The sequence below is a fragment of the Cavia porcellus genome, unplaced genomic scaffold (assembly GCF_034190915.1).
Source record: "Cavia porcellus strain 051 isolate PalLab524CR breed Dunkin Hartley unplaced genomic scaffold, mCavPor4.1 scaffold_21, whole genome shotgun sequence".
NCBI classification, from domain to species: Eukaryota; Metazoa; Chordata; class Mammalia; order Rodentia; family Caviidae; genus Cavia; species Cavia porcellus.
Window position 1 is genome coordinate 42166641 of NW_026947504.1, and position 16009 is coordinate 42182649.

The window sequence follows — 16009 nt, forward strand, 5'->3', positions numbered from 1 at the left end:
TTTAAGCAAGGGAAATTGAGTGGTAAGAGTGAAGAAAATTCTCAGCATGCATTTCTTCACTAAATATGATAATGTTTCATAGGAATAATAACACCTCACAAATAATTTCTCACAAATTTTACAGACAATGGATTTTTGTGCACAAGTCACTTGATTCTTTCATATTTGGAATAGTACATTTAAAAATTAGTTAGGCTTTATAGCAGTTTACAAAATTTTGTAGGTGTACCAATTTTTTCATCTTTGCATGACCTGTTTGCATGATTTTCTCTCATGTGTTACGGTGTTTGCTTATAACATAAAAACTCACAAAAACAAAAGAACAATAGTTCTCATCCCCAGTTTTATACTTTCACTGAAAACTTTTTATGTGGTCCTGCCTGGAAAGCACAGTAGTGGCTATATCTAAATGTCCACTGTGGACAGAATAGCTATGATAAATTGAAAAAGATGACAAATTTAAATTGTGTCACTAAGTATGGTTTACTTTTCCACCAGAATTCTTACCGTACTCACCTACCAAGTCGAAACAGTACTGACATTGCACTATTTCCTAAAATTTAAAAAGAAGAGCAACCTAGCACCCTTAGCCTAGATTGAGATGTAATGAGGTAATAGGCGGATAATTGATTAATAGACAAACATGAAATGATACGTTTAGATATCATAAGAAAACATGTCATCTATGACAAAATTCTCATTGCTCAAACATTTCAAAGTTGTTTTTCTCTAAGTGGTTTATTGTTTCTTGACTACTAGGAGCGATATGATACGAAAACAGCAAGTACAAGCCAAATTATATGCATTATGTTTCATAAACTACATTTGTAACTGCATTCTACAAGGATTTAAAACTAGAAGTATGTTGTAAGCAGTTAATAATGGAATCATGTAAGACTCTAAAACTGTGCAGCTATTTCCCACCAGGCATTTTTCAATAAAATACACTAATAAAATGACTGATGAAAATTGAGTAAAATGGAAAATGTAAATATTTATTTCATCCCTTTCCCAGTAGTTAGGGAGAGAACTGGAAAATATTAAAGGAAGGGCCATGTTCCTTTTCAAGAATGTTTTATGAGGTCTTAGAGAACAAACAGTATCTGATAAGGTTGATCCCTAGGGATTGGGAGGACTGTTATGTATGTGAAAAGATCTATTAGTATATTTAAGACAGAGAAAAATATTAAGCATTTTAAGTGGTTTAAAAAATATATTTATTGAATTAGAAAAACATATGCACATCTAGAAAATAAGGAGGCAATTTTAAGTGAAAATTTTATTTCAATTCAGTAATGTAACTTCTATTCATTCTACTTTATAGTGATTAGTGTTTTACCAAAAAATTACTGTATACGTTTGTTTTAAATATTAAGATTTTAGATGATGTTAATAAAATTACCTTGCTTTTCTTATGTCTATGAAAAAAGATTTGATATGTAACTATGAGATTTCACACAGAGTAAAGTTTATGCCTTCCATATTTTAAAAATATGTTTAAACCAAAATTTTATACTTTATTTTACAAAAATTAAGACCAAGATAATTAAGGAAATTTAAACTATTAATGCTCCTATACTCAAGAAATAGAGCTTTTTTAAAAATATAATTAAATTATTTGGTCTTTAAGTCATAATTAAAGTTAACAAAAATGAATATAATTTCCACATAGTTTTAATATTCAGGACAAGCACCCTTGCATATAAGAGTTTATTATGGAAATTCTAGTAGACTTTAACTGCTGACATCATTGTGTTATTTGAATTAGTCTCCTGGGACCAAAAGAAACGCCTCACAGCAATTTATAAATGAATCTTTCTCTCTTTGGTAACATTATGTGTCCCATTGAAACACTAATTTTCTACTACTTGTGAAAATTAAGCCTTGGGGGGAACTTTGTAGTTAACTAGTAATGTTAAATTTTGAACTAAAAGAACATTATACTTAATTCTCATCTTTTGTTTTCTCTGTAAACATTTACTTTTATAGTTACACAATGTAAAACAAAATAATTGTAGCTATTGGATATGGTTTCCATATACTATTAAGCCAAAAATCAGGCAAAAACTTAAACTGAGTCAGTTTGTCCTTTATAATAATGAGAATATTATGGCCTTAACAGTGAGTGTGCTGAGAAGTTTGAGGTAGTGATATAATTAACATATGCCTTACTGAAGGAAAAATAGATTGTGGAATTAGCATGCTAATGCATAAATACTGTGGTGGTATTTTTAAGCAAGGTCTTAGTAGTTTTAGCAAAAGAAAAACACTTTCTAGGAACTCTGAATTGTCAACTTATATTTGCCACCCTTAAATGTATAGTTTACATTAATGAAAAAGTTGGCTGTCCCATCTGTGTAATAGCAGGATGAGATTAGCTTTCTAGCAGTGTTTTCATATGAAGGATATTCTGGATATACATTATTATTAGGAAAGGGTTTCTCTGATTTGGTTATCCCTCACATGATCCACTGCTGTACCTTCTCATTGGATTTCCTCTGTTCCAAGCTAAACTGTCAATATTTGTGTTAAGGAGACAGGAAAATAACATTGAAACGTTGGTTTGGGCTTAACAATTAAAATTAGATCACTTCTGGTAATCTAGTTGATTGAAACTTGTGGCAAATTTCAGAAACTTTCCCATATGACAATCCTCTTGGGTGATTTAAGAAGTGCAGTGATTTATAATCAATATCAAAATCAAAATCAAATTTGATGGGGCTGGGGATTTAGCTCTGCAGCATAAGCGCCTGCCTTGCAAGCAGGCAGTCGTGAGTTCGATCCCTGGTACCGATAAAAACGAAAAAGACAAAAAAAAAATCAAATTTGATAAAAAATACAAATAATATAAAATTATGTTCCATGCCTAAAATGAACTATCAGTGAAATATTCATCATTTGGATTATATTAAACAAAATGTGATTGTATTAAACAAAATGTCTCCTATGTATTAAAATATCTCCTTTTATCTTTTGATAGCCAATTGGTGCTTTGAATCCAAAAAGAGCCGTGTTTTATGCAGAGCGCTATGAGACCTGGGAAGATGAGCAGAGCCCGCCCTACCACTATAATACGCATTACTCAACAGGGACATCTACCTTATCGTGGCTTGTTCGAATTGTGAGTATCTTCTTTACTTTAGTTTGTCTGTACCTTAAAGTTTTTAACATAATTAAATTAAATGAAAATCAAATTCACTTGTTATTCATTTTGAAGATCAGAGGTCAATGAAGTAAAAATTACAGATTCCTGACTCTACCAAAAGCTGAATCTTTTTTTAAAAAATGAATTGTCTCATTTGCAGAATTGAGTTCAAAATATTATTGTAAGCTTCCTAAGCCTGAATCAGTTACTTAAAAGCCTTGGCAGTGTTTGTTTCTTTTGTTGGTGGTATGGGCTGAATCCAGGGACTGCTGCATCTGAGCACGTCTTTTGCCACTGGGCTACCCCACTCCGAGGCCCCTAGCTGTAAAGGAGCTGACCCTGTGCGCACATCCTTTGGTTCTTTTCTCACTAAGAATGCACATTGCCACCTGCTTGGCATACTCAGTCTTGATTCTTGGGTAGCATGTTTTAAAACCAGACTGAAAATGTTTTGAAGATCTCTTTCTATGACTGTCTCTTTTTCCTAAAACATAAATATATTAAGCATCTGCAGTCTTTAAAAAAGCCTCTTTCCAGTGCCCACCCATTCTGCAGTTTGCTTACTCGTGCAGCAGCCTGAGCCAGAAGCACAGCGTTTTGTGGACTGGGCACCGGGCACTGGCACCTTGCACTGCATCTCCTCCCCTCAGCTTTCAGCCTGACCTCCTGGGTTCCGCACCCCAGCTTTAAGGTCACTCATTACTTGAAAAGAGCCTTGCCATCTGTCACTCAAGCTCTTGATACCACCACTCAGTTTATCTGCTTGAAATTCTTTTCTTTCTTGGATATTCTAAATTACCCTCTCCTGGATTTTCTCCTGTTGCTCTAACTGTCCCCTCTCGGTCTTCTGCTCAGTTTCGTTGTCCTTTATCTTTTGTTCTTTGGGATCTGCTGTGTACTTTGGCTGACCTGTATCACTCCGTTACACTAGTAACTTCCAGCCTCTGTCTTTCTCACGACATTTCTCATGGGCCCCTTAGTTTCCAAGTGCCTGTGGACAGTTCTCCCCAAACTTCTCACAACACCATAAACACCTTCCTAAAACTCAGCACATATCCCTCATGAGCCTGCAGTAGCTCCTCATGTTTTTCCTAATTAAATAACTGGCATAATCATTTTCCTCGCTGATGGTGGGGAAGCGTCAGTGGATATGTTCTTCATTTTACCATCTCTTATATACAGACACGTCCATAGAGTTTACCTTTTCTCTGCTACCTCTGCGACTTCCTTTAGTTTAGGTTCCCATTATTCCCATCTAGATTATTGCAAAAGCTCCTGACAAATCTTTATGCTGTTTCTACTTTTTCCAATCTAGTGTAGTTAGAAGGAGTTACTGGAGTCAGATAGTCTGATTTTCCTTTTCTTCCTTTTGTGTGTCTGTCTGTCTGTCTCCTAGCTCCTTCTTCTCCTTTGCCTTCTCTTCCTCTTCCTCCTCTTCCTCCTCCTCCATTTCTTTCTCTTGGTCTATTTCTCTGACACTCTGTGTGTGTGTGTGTGTGTGTGTGTGTGTGTGTGTGTGTGTGTGCTGTTTGTCTCTTTGTCTTCTGTAAAGGACTGAGGAGCACTGGAGAATGCTAAGTCAAAGCAATAGCATCAATGTTATCGTCTCTAGTTACTAGAATATCTTCTCTAGTTACTTATATGAGGCCCACATGCCTCAAAAACACTGAAAAAGCTGTGTGAGTGAGCTTCTCCCTTTTCAAAAATATTTTTCCCTAAACCTAAAGGGCAAGTTTAATTTGGAGGTTTTCTTCAAGTAATTTCCACTATAGGCTGAAATCAAATTTCTGAAAATTTAATACATGTATGTTTTAAGTAGCTTATAATTCAGTAGTAGGTGACATAAACGTTGTTATCATTATTATAAAGTTTATTAGAATTATATTTCAGTGTAAGTGAATACAACTTTTGTATTTTTGATAATTCTATACCAGATTTTTACATTAACTAGTCCCTTGAGAAAACATCCCTTACTTAACAACTCTTACTTCACAACCTTTCTTTAAAGAAATAAACTCTGTAATGATGAACTAAAAGTGAAAACATAAACTACTACTTCCTTCTTTAGAGCAAAGTTGCCATATCTGTCTAATGTGTCCAAAGATTTGGCTTAATTTATGAACTAGGATTATTTTATAAAAATGTCTTTGTGAGGCCAGGGTTTAGCCCAGCGGCATAATCACCTGCCTGGCAAGTGCGAGATCATGAGTTCGAACCCCAGTACCAAAAGAAAAAGAACCAAAAAACAAAAAAATGTTTTCGTGTTAGAGACTAAATGTTAAAAAGAGCTTTAAAACTCTAACACTGTTAAAATATTAGTAGTTCTGTTTCTTTATTTTTGTTAATTTGGAGAAAATTCTATTTATTTTAGTATTATGTATTGCTATAAACCAGTCATAACAGAACAACAGTAGTTGATGAGTGGCAACAATTAGTTCTAACAGCAGAATAATGTTTCACATTCAGGCAAGAGGTGAAACTCTCCAAATTCTATACTGTCATATAAGAGTTTATAGTGTTCATCTTGAAGTTTCAGCTATAGCTCAAAATTGTACAAACACCAAAATTTATCAGTGAAAATTTTAAGCAGTTGATTTCCTTTACAATGAACATAAAATATGATCTTAGTTGATTTGAGTTCACAAATAGATAAGAAAATGAAAAGACTGATGAATTTAGATTCTCTACTTACCACGATTGGACCATAAAACTAAATTTGCATTCATTACCACTACCAATGGAAAGTGATTTATTAGCTGAGTGAACCAGAAACAAAAACTCAGTAGGAGAAGTAAAATTTTAATACCTAGAGAAACAAAAAAGTCTCAGTAAAGCTAATCTTCTATTTGCTATTAAAGATTCCCTGTGAAAGTTAAGAAAAGATGTACCTGAGCTTAAGCCATCCTTGAAGTAGACTTCTTAAACTACACAGTTTACTTGGTTTCATCAGGTTGTCCACCTGAAACTCTGCAGAGGGACCTCCAAAATCAGTAGATAAGGGAATTTTTCAAAACGATGAAGCTAGAAATTTTCACCCTGCGAGTCCTTTCGATACTACCTCAGTGTCAATGAGTTGTAATCATTGCCCTAGTGAGCCACTGTTATGGAGGGCATAGGACACCTCTCTTAGGTGCCTTAGTTATAGAATAAAAGGATAAAGAGCCATGTTAGGAGAGGGAAAAAATCTCACATTTTCAACTGAGTTCTTTTGATAATTAAATGAGAATAATACAGTATTTTGAAATATATAAAATGATATTCTGTAGGTTTCAGATAAACCTCCTAGTCAAATCTAGAGCCATAATTACAAGCATTATTTAAGTGCAAACCCACAAAAACATTTGCTCTCCGGGTTAAAATTAACTCTCTTCTATTCTGAAGCTTTCTCAAATCATAAATTATAATTCATACTTAAATTGGTTTATTATTCTATTGGAATGTAATGCAAACTTGAATCTGGAAAGCTATTGGTATAAGGAAATGAAACTCCCAACTTACTAGATGTTGGTTAAGAGTTTGTGCTCTCTAAAATCAAAGAATGAATTTTAGGAACACTGGAGGTTAAGAGAAGAATATATTTGTTGAGAGATAGAAAGCTTCTGTGTGAGATAGAGGGACAGAAGGGGTCCTAAGTGGGTTGCCAAAGACTCTGTGTTTTCTAGGGACTTTTATATAGCAAAACCATTATGTGAGATGAGTCCAAGATGGGAAAAACGTGGGAACTCACAAGGCAGACAGGCATGAGATGGGACAGAGCTATGGTCAACCAGTAAGTCAACCAGTGGTCAATCAGTAAGATTAATTGTTCAGGTTAAACTGACCAAATCAGGGATAAATGGGGAAGCAAGACACCTAGCAAGCAGGCAGGCTTAAAGAGTAGTGATTTCCTGTAGCGCGTTGGCTTCCTCAAGGTGATCTATACCTATTTAGAATATCAATCTCTGATGTTTATGCTTAGTATATGATTGAATCTGTTTTGCTTTTTCTCTTGAGATCTGGCCCAAAGAGAGGTGTCTGTCTCCTTCAAAGTTATAAGATATTTGGTCTTCTGCACTGGCTCCTTTGAAGGCCCAGCCCTGTCTGACTGCCTATAATATTTCTAACTAACTCAGCTCCCTGTAACATAATGTCTTACTAAGTGTTTATATCATGGCCCAGGAGTTGTGACTTCCTCACTCCCACCCCTAAGAGTTTATGAAGTAGAAAATGCATTAAAATTAGTGTCATTAAGAATTAATTCATAAAAATATAATGCAGAATAAACAAGTATCTCCCCTTTACCTTTCAAGGCTTTTAGACCTCTGGTCATTAAAGTCATTATTAGTTTTGTCCATACATTAAATATGGCAATGATAATAATTGTATAAACATACTAATGAGCAAAAAAATCCCCTCTTGTCTAAATTACAAGGCTCTTAAAAGACTACTTCCTTGGTAAGTGTCGGAGCAGATGATAAACTGTCATATCAAAGTTTGGAATTTCTTCAGATGGTAATTAATGCAGAATGACACATTGTGCCTGGGATGTTTTGAAGCCCTGCTGTGGATGTATAGCATCCAATGTGAAGTAATGAAATCTTGTTCACTAACCATTTTAGCCTTCACAACTTTATCACCTTCCAAATCTAGTATATTTAGCCCTTGTATCTAACACTTATTTTTCAGATACTTAATTATCTTTCTTAGAAAGTTAAGTAGGTTGTGTTAAAAATGTCAGTTTGTAAATATAACGTTTAGAACTGTGAACCTTCATTATCAATTATATATTGTCTTTGGAGCTTACCCTAGAACCTCCTTAAACCATAAAGTGTATGTTTGGAATAAAAAAATAGAAATACTTTTGCAAGTTTGTAATAAAGCCTGAAGATACTGTTACTGAATAAAATGATTTTGCCTTGTTTATTCTGAATACTGATTCTTAAGGACAATATACACTGAATTAGAGGAAGATGGGTACTGCTTAACTGGATTCCAGTACCTAAGGGTACTTAATAGAGACTTGAAAGAGTATGAAAAATACTTCTGGGTTCTTTAAAAAGAAATGAGAGAAAATAACTCTGTGGAATTAAGAAAAGCAGGTAGAAATGGTAGTTCCTCCATTTCCCAAAAAATGACTTTACATTTTCTCCGATGTGAAAGAGTAAATTATTCCTGCTCTGGAAGATAGTGGTGAAGACTGTTAACTGAGGTAAGCTGGTGCCTCCCCAGGAAGGCAGCCGGTAACTGCTGGTCCCCTTCCTGAACCTGCGCGGTGCTTCCTACCACTTTAAATGTGCGTGTCTTCTTTGCTGTGGTTACGCTAAAAGCACTACTGCACATGGATGGTGTTCGGTTTTGGATTTTAAGTAGGATAAAGGTCATGAAAAAACAGACCTAGAAGGAAAGAAAGATTTTAAAAGATGTTTATGAGATGATTAAGCAGAAATTATGTATGACAAAAATAAGAGTTGGGTAAAGAAAAAGGGGCCCACAGGTCATTGATTCTGCAGGACCTGACCAGGAGTTTTTCCAGCCCAACAAGTACCAGCATTGTGATTACTGAGGCTGCTGTTTATTATTTATGTATTTATACACTTTACTGAAGCTGATAGCTTTTCACATATAATCCTAACATGTCTCAAATGCTGACACACCCATAGAAACACAAAGTGCAGATGAGGTAGGTGAATAGAAACACAAGTTCTTTATAGGCTTAACACAGCACCTGACCTTCTGTGTTAATCAGGCATGAGTCAGATGGGAAGAAAGGCCTTGTACTGTGTCTGGAAGGTAATAGGAAAACAGATGGAAAAAAGTAATCTCTACAGTAATCAGAGCTTGAAAGATCGATACTCATAAACAAATAGGTTATCAATTTCTATTAGCACTCCACCACTGTAGCCACTGGAGGCTTTCAGGAATAATGAGAATCTGTGTCAGTGATGTAGAATATGGCCCTAAAACAGTTACAATCAGATCTTTTAACAACCACTTGAGAGAAGAAAATGTAGATTTCTTCAATATTTTCTGGTTTTCAGTATGCCAGATTAATAAACTTTGTTACTAGAAATTTTAAAAATTCTTCTGTTTAAGATTTTTTCTTTTCTCTATGTCCATCAGTGCTGTTTAGCATGCCTTGTTAAGGGTTGAAAACTAGAAAGGATTTTATAATGTATGTTATAGTCACATTCAGGTTTTAGAGGCTGATGATAAAAAGTAGGGCTTTATATGTATAAATGAGTTTTAACTCACATCTGCTTAATAGATTAAAAACAGAGACAAGTCTGATATCCCTAAGTTAATCTTTGCCTATAACCCACAGAGAAAATATAAGATGTCTTTCATCCTAGAATAATGAAGTGAGTTCTAAAAATATAAATTTTTTAGTCAAATTTCCATTAATGCTTAAGAACTGAACAGAAAAATCGCCCATTCATCTCTCAAGAGTAACTTTGTATGTTTAGGTCTATATTGTATGTTCAACAAAAACGTTTTAAACATTTACATGAGCCCAACACTGTGTTGATGCTGGTGGGATGCTGCAGTGAGTAGGACTAAAGGAACTAAGAGCCTGGTCTCGCAGTCTGGTGAGCTGGAAGCCTCATGGAGAGTCCAGCAATGAGTATTGGGCATAATAGGTAAAGCTGCAGCCAGTCTCTGGCACTGTATCAGGTGGTGTACATCACACTGTCTCCAGGTTATTTTATTTAATCTTAGGAAATTCCCGTAATTGCGCCCAAAGTATTGTTAGTCTCAGTTTACACCAAGGAAGGGAGACAGTTACTTGACAGTTATTTAAGGTAAAGTAACTTGCCTGAAATAAATAGCTGAACCAAGATTTAAAGTTAGATCTATTTCATTCAATTTATCACTGCTGCATTTAGAAATTTTGTGTTCCAATTTAATTTAGTAATGAGATATACTGTTTCATTACCTGATTTTAATAGTTAAAAGTCTGCAAGCAGTCAGTGAAAGATATCTGATAAAATTTTTATTCCTTATCTAATTTTAGTGACTCTGTCTCTCATATGGCTTCAAATTTTAAACAACAATATGTTTTTCCTGGGTGCATATATATGCTTTTCAAGTGAATTAACAATGCCCCTCTTACCAGTGTATTATCATACCATTCTTGATGTTTGTCTCTTTCGCTATCCTTTTCTGTCATTCAAAACTAAACATCAAATATTAGTAATACATTATTCCACCAAATTCAAGAGGATACTGAGAAAGATGAATCTTTGTAACTGTTGCCTAATAGCCAGCCCTTAAGGACAGAGGTAGAGAAGAAAGTTTAAAAGGGCAAAGTGATATTAGCGTACTCAAAAGAATGAATACAGTTCATATATTTTTTAAAGACTTAAATATTTAGAAAAATGTCATGTGGATGTCTCAGCCTTAAAGCTAGGAATGACATATCATTTATCCTCAATTTAAGAGAGAATTAAAACAGGGAAAAGAAATACATGTGTACCTACACTATACTTGTAGGTACCTAACAAATCCTCATTAATAAGAATGAACATTATTTAATCTTTGTTACTTGGTTAGGCATTCCCTAGCAAAGGGAATGTCACACACAAAAAACAAGAAGCAGTCGCAGCTTAGTTTAAACAGATTGCATATCGTTTAGGCTCTCTTCAGACAGATTACATAATTCTGATTTTCTCCTAAAAGCTCCCAAGGGTTGCTGAAGGGCACTAAGCAGAGATTTGCATTTTTAAAAGATCATTAGCCTACTCACTAGAACTAATCTTGGGAGGCCTTTCCTGGTACCCTAAAATAGACATTTTCTACTGACCAGACTCCTGATCAAAATTACAGTGACCTTAGTGCGTATGGTCCTCACTATTAGGAAGACAAACTGAACTATGAATGTCATGTAAAATCATTTATCATAAGATGGCAGAGCACTGGAATACCATCGTTTCATAGGTCAGAAGCCCAAAGGCCAAAGCAACAGGTATGGTGTGGCCCAGGCAGGCCCCAAGCCACATCTCCTGGGTGTGCACGTTCCTCCAGGCTCTGCACTGCCCCGCTCATGCTCACTGAAGAGGCCTACTCGGATTTTACAAAGGAATGAGAAGAGCTGTTTTTCAAAATGGCCAAATTACCGTTTCTGGTTTTCGTTTAGGAACCTTTCACAACCTTCTTCCTCAATGCGAATGATGGAAAATTTGATCATCCAGATCGAACCTTCTCATCCATTGCAAGATCTTGGAGAACTAGTCAGAGGGATACTTCTGACGTAAAGGTAGGCTCTTTCATTTGTTGATATTAATTGAATTTCAAAATGTTTTGAAATTTTGATTTTTATTATTCAAGTGGGTGTATGATACATTTTGTATTGTAGCTTTGTTCCATAATATTAAAATTATAGGTTACATGTAACCTTAAAGAAAAATAACCTCGAACTTCATTTTAAAATGCTGTTTTTTGCTATATTAAGTAGATGTCTTCATTATTTCAAAAAATTTCTGTCTAATTTAGGTGGAATAATCAGGAGATAGAAGGAAAAGCCCATAAACTGTCTTTCCTGCTGTTCACTCAATATTTGACCCATTCCATAAAACACAGCGGGAAATGGATTTGACCTCAATGTGTCATATTGTTATAGCTTGCCCAGCTTTGGTTGTGTGTAGCCTGGGGCAATTAATAAAGCATTAATGACAAGACCCATTTAAAATGTAGGCTTTTCTGTAGAGCCTTAGCTTTTACTTGACTGTGCCTGGGGATACTATGCAACAATACACATTAGATTAAACCAACCAGAAACAGCCAGAGAACAGAGTCATTTTACAGTTGGTACTGCTTAACTATTGTTAAATACAAAGATTTGTTATTCATTCATATGGGCTCTTTTAGAAAGAAAGAAAGAAAGAAAGAAAGAAAGAAAGAAAGAAAGAAAGAAAGAAAGAGAAAGAAAGAAAAAGAAAGAAAGAAAGAAAGCAAACAGGAAGAAAGAGATTGTATTTAATATACTGAAATGCATTTGTTCTCTCCTTTTTCTTGTTTTTTTCCTGTTAATAAGATTTCATGATCAGGTTCTTGCATCGGTAACTGTTTTTTCTTTGAAGCTCCTTTTCTTCAAGGCATTTTTCCATTAGTGTCAGTGAGTATAAAAATGTGATAGTATTATTCTCTTTTAGGGTCTTCCCAAGCAAACAGCACTTAGGTAAAGTAAAATTTGTCAGTAATTTAAGTGTGTTTATCTTTTGCAAAATATTTATTCATGACAGTTACATTTACCAAACAGAAAAGAAAATTGGGTGAATCCAACTTCTGTTCTTTTCCAAAGCAGAAAACAAATGAAACAGAGACAACTAGAGTATAGCATATCTAAATTTTATTTGTTGCTATTAAAGCTTGGGTGGTGATTATTAGTTTATACATGGCATAGTTAAATTTGGAAGTAATAGGAGAATTTAGTATATATCCTTATATTAAACTGGAATTTAACAATTTTCTTATATCAATATTATATTGTAAAGTCTAACAATATTATAACTTTTTGTGAAGAATTAAAAACCCAGGTGCCATCATTTCAACTAATTTTACCACCAGTGATTTTAAGAAAGGAGTCCATTTCTAATTTAATAATACTTTGAGAATAAATTAAATATGAGAGTCCATTGGCTGTCATTTATCAGTTGTACTTAGAATTAACACAATTTTTATAAAGAACACTCAGTAAATATTCTGTATGTGAAATAAATATCCTTACCTATAATTGGAAGCCTCCTATGACATTTAACCTTCCTTAGGTCTTAAGTCAGAGCTATATCCTTATTATAGCAAACTATTTTGAATGAAAATACCCGTTCACTGTTACCTGACTACATCTCAAGAAAGAAAAAAGTTTTTTCAGCTGCATTGAAAGATGCACTTCCATGCTGACACAAATCAGAGTCAGTCATCCTAACTTATTTATGTAAATACAGTTTTTGACAACTTTCAATCCTGAGTTTCCCCCATACTTTAGACCATCAAGAACCTCAGGTTCCCTTTCAGTCTCGGGGGCCAATGTCGCACTTCAGGCTTTTCCTGGAAAACAACAGTTTTCCTGCTCAGATCATTTCAGAAATACTGACTCTTTGTTCAAATCACAGTTGTGCTACCTGTGTTTCTAGAGGCATGTTTCGGACAAAGCCCAACGTGACTGTCACTCATGGGGAAGGTTTTTGTTTCCATCCTCAAGCAGCTGTACTGAACGAAAGTGTACTCCCCCCAGACTTAATTGGTTCAAAGGAGCTCGTTTCCCCAGCTTGCTGACTGTCGAGCGCTCTCATTTTCAGTTCTTGCCACCACCCTGCATCTTTCATATTGTGTGATGGCCAATCTGAGTACCTTGCTGTGTTGACCTACTCCTTTCCTTCTAAAGGCTGCAGGCTTCAGGATCTACAGTAATATACTTAAGCAGTCTCCAACTGACAGAGAATTTGCTGTTACTACACAGTTGCTTGCACAGAAACCTTGATGAACTTCATATTCATATGCAATGGGCAATTCCTGTTAACCAGACTAGTGACTCTCAGGCTATATAAATTTTGAATTTTTAAACTGTCATTTCCCCAAATGATAGTACATATCCTGTAGCAGTGTGTAAGGGGGCCTCCTTTTCCACTACTATCACTACTATAGTAAATGGTGGAACGTTAGCTATCCTAGTAATTGAAAATTGCAGTTGCCTTGTTTTGGTTTGCGTTTGTTTGAGTGATGTTCAGCATTTTCCATGTGTTTATTGACCTGTAGAATGACACACCTTTGACCTTTTTTCATTTGGGATTTAAACGTCTTTTTGTAATGACCTAAAAATGATTTTTGACCTTAAAGTTGCAAATTGCAAGTATGTTTTCTCAGTCTTTCAGCTTTACGTTTCAGCTGTATATGTGTGTGTTTCTAGCCAAATACCCATTTTCCCCTTTCCTTTACAACATCAGAATCTGTGACCTTATGACAAATAATTAAAGTGAAGGTAAATTTTTTTTCTCAATTGCTAGTGGTAAGTTGGAATTTTTCTGAATTCAACAATAAGCATACTGATTAAAGTGTACAGTATTTTTTGCTTTAAAATACTTATATTAATCATTTTGCTATGTTAAAATCTAATAAGCTTTTTATTTCTTACTCATAAACTGTAATGCACCCTTTATTATATTTTTAAGAAAATCTGTTTTCATTTCCAGAGATGAAAGTATCTTTGCAAATCTACTAACTTAGATAATCCTATTGAAGAGAACTAGACTGTAGTAGATGGTTTTATTCTGTCTCTCTCTATTAATGTCAGTCTCTTCCTGTGCTAATGAAGACAAGCTGGGGAAGAAAGAGTGCTGCCAAAGTGACCTCTCAGGAGAGAGGTCTCCAGAATGAGGCACACAGTTAGTTTTTCCTTCCTTCTTTTCTTTCTTTCTTTCTTCCTTTCCTTTCTTTTCTATGTTAAAATTTCTCTTCTAGCATAGTCTCACTAACAGTGACATCCAACTTACAGAAGTTCTTACACTAATTTTCCTTAATGCCTTCAAAAGTTGTTATATTACTTTTTGAATAGCTACATAGATGTCAGAAAAGGTAGCTGTGACAAAATGTCATTAAGGTGACATAGTGTAAATTAATGCAGTTAATGGAGGTGCTTACCACTGACTCGGTGACCCATTATGAACACTGGTGGAATTAATGAATGCTCAGGCATCAATCTTTTGAGAAACGGAAAGAAAAGAAATGGCAGCATTAAAACCTTGCAGTGCATTACATTAGGAAAGTGAAAACGTCTGGATTGGATTGGATTTCACTAGGAAGCCATAAAATAGTATGCTTTCTCAGCAAAATATATTAAACTGGAATGTCAGATTTGATGCAATAGGTATACAATTATGATAGTGTTAATAGTAGTCTTCTATCATTTTAAGACATACTTTCAAGTCCAATTTCTCAGCAGCTTGAACTTGTCATAAGCTTATAAATTAGAAATTGTATTTGAGGATATTTTCTTATTTTTGACAGAATGCATATAATACTATTAACTGTACCATAGGGTTTTAGTATAGCTATTAAAATAAACTAGAAATCACATTTACAGACACAAAATGCCTGTTACAATATTAATTTTGCCATTTCTTTAATAATATTTGATGTCTTTCTGAACTGTTTTTCATTTTAGAAATTTTAAGCTACTTGTACTTTTTCCTTAAAGAGAAGCTGATTAACAGCAGTTTAGCAATGGGAATAGGCAGAAAACAGTTATCTTCATTAGGCAAGCTGGTGTCTAACATGCCTCTCTGTAGGAGGACACTTACAAGTTATAATGGCGGACTGGATTTTTTTAGAATAACAGCAATTTTCAAACATACATTGTTGATTATTTCATACAGTTTTCAAAAGAGTCCTTTTTTCCCATAGGAGGTTCCCAGTGATTAAGTAATTTGCTTATTTTCTCACATGAACAGCTGGAGAGGAAACCAGAACCAGCTCTGTTACTTAGTTACTTCCAATGCTTTACCTATCATCTGACCATGCTGTTTATGCTTAGTTCTACGTAATCAGATAATCATGTCTAGTCACTTTGACCGTTTTGAAGTAATTGACCAATCAGGATGCTATAGTCATTCATTACTGAATAACTAACCACCCCTGAATTTGGCTGTGTAAAAAACATAATAATGATCCTCACTGCTCTGCAGCTGACGCAGGGCTCATTAGGTATAACTTGTGTCTTGTCCATGTAGGGCTATCTGGGTCTGCATGATTTAACAAGACTTCACCCACATATCTGGCATCTTAAGAAGAATGGGAAGAGCAACAAAGGGCTGGCTAGTCCTTTCTTCCTTTCCATGGTCTTTAAAAGCATGATCACCATCCTTTTTCATGGTATCTGGCTACTAAGAGGAT

At 34.9% G+C, this 16009-nt stretch overlaps 1 protein-coding gene across 10 annotated transcripts in view; it reads left to right on the forward strand.

The window, feature by feature from the left end:
* The window catches only part of Nbea (neurobeachin), a 673150-nt gene that overhangs the window by 590723 nt on the left and 66418 nt on the right, over positions 1-16009 (forward strand). For all 10 annotated transcript variants that reach the window (XM_063232848.1, XM_063232849.1, XM_063232852.1 and 7 more), the window contains 2 exons: positions 2981-3121; positions 11259-11378. In XM_063232848.1, coding sequence (XP_063088918.1) covers positions 2981-3121; positions 11259-11378 — 261 coding nt within the window. The remainder of the gene's footprint in view (positions 1-2980; positions 3122-11258; positions 11379-16009) is intronic.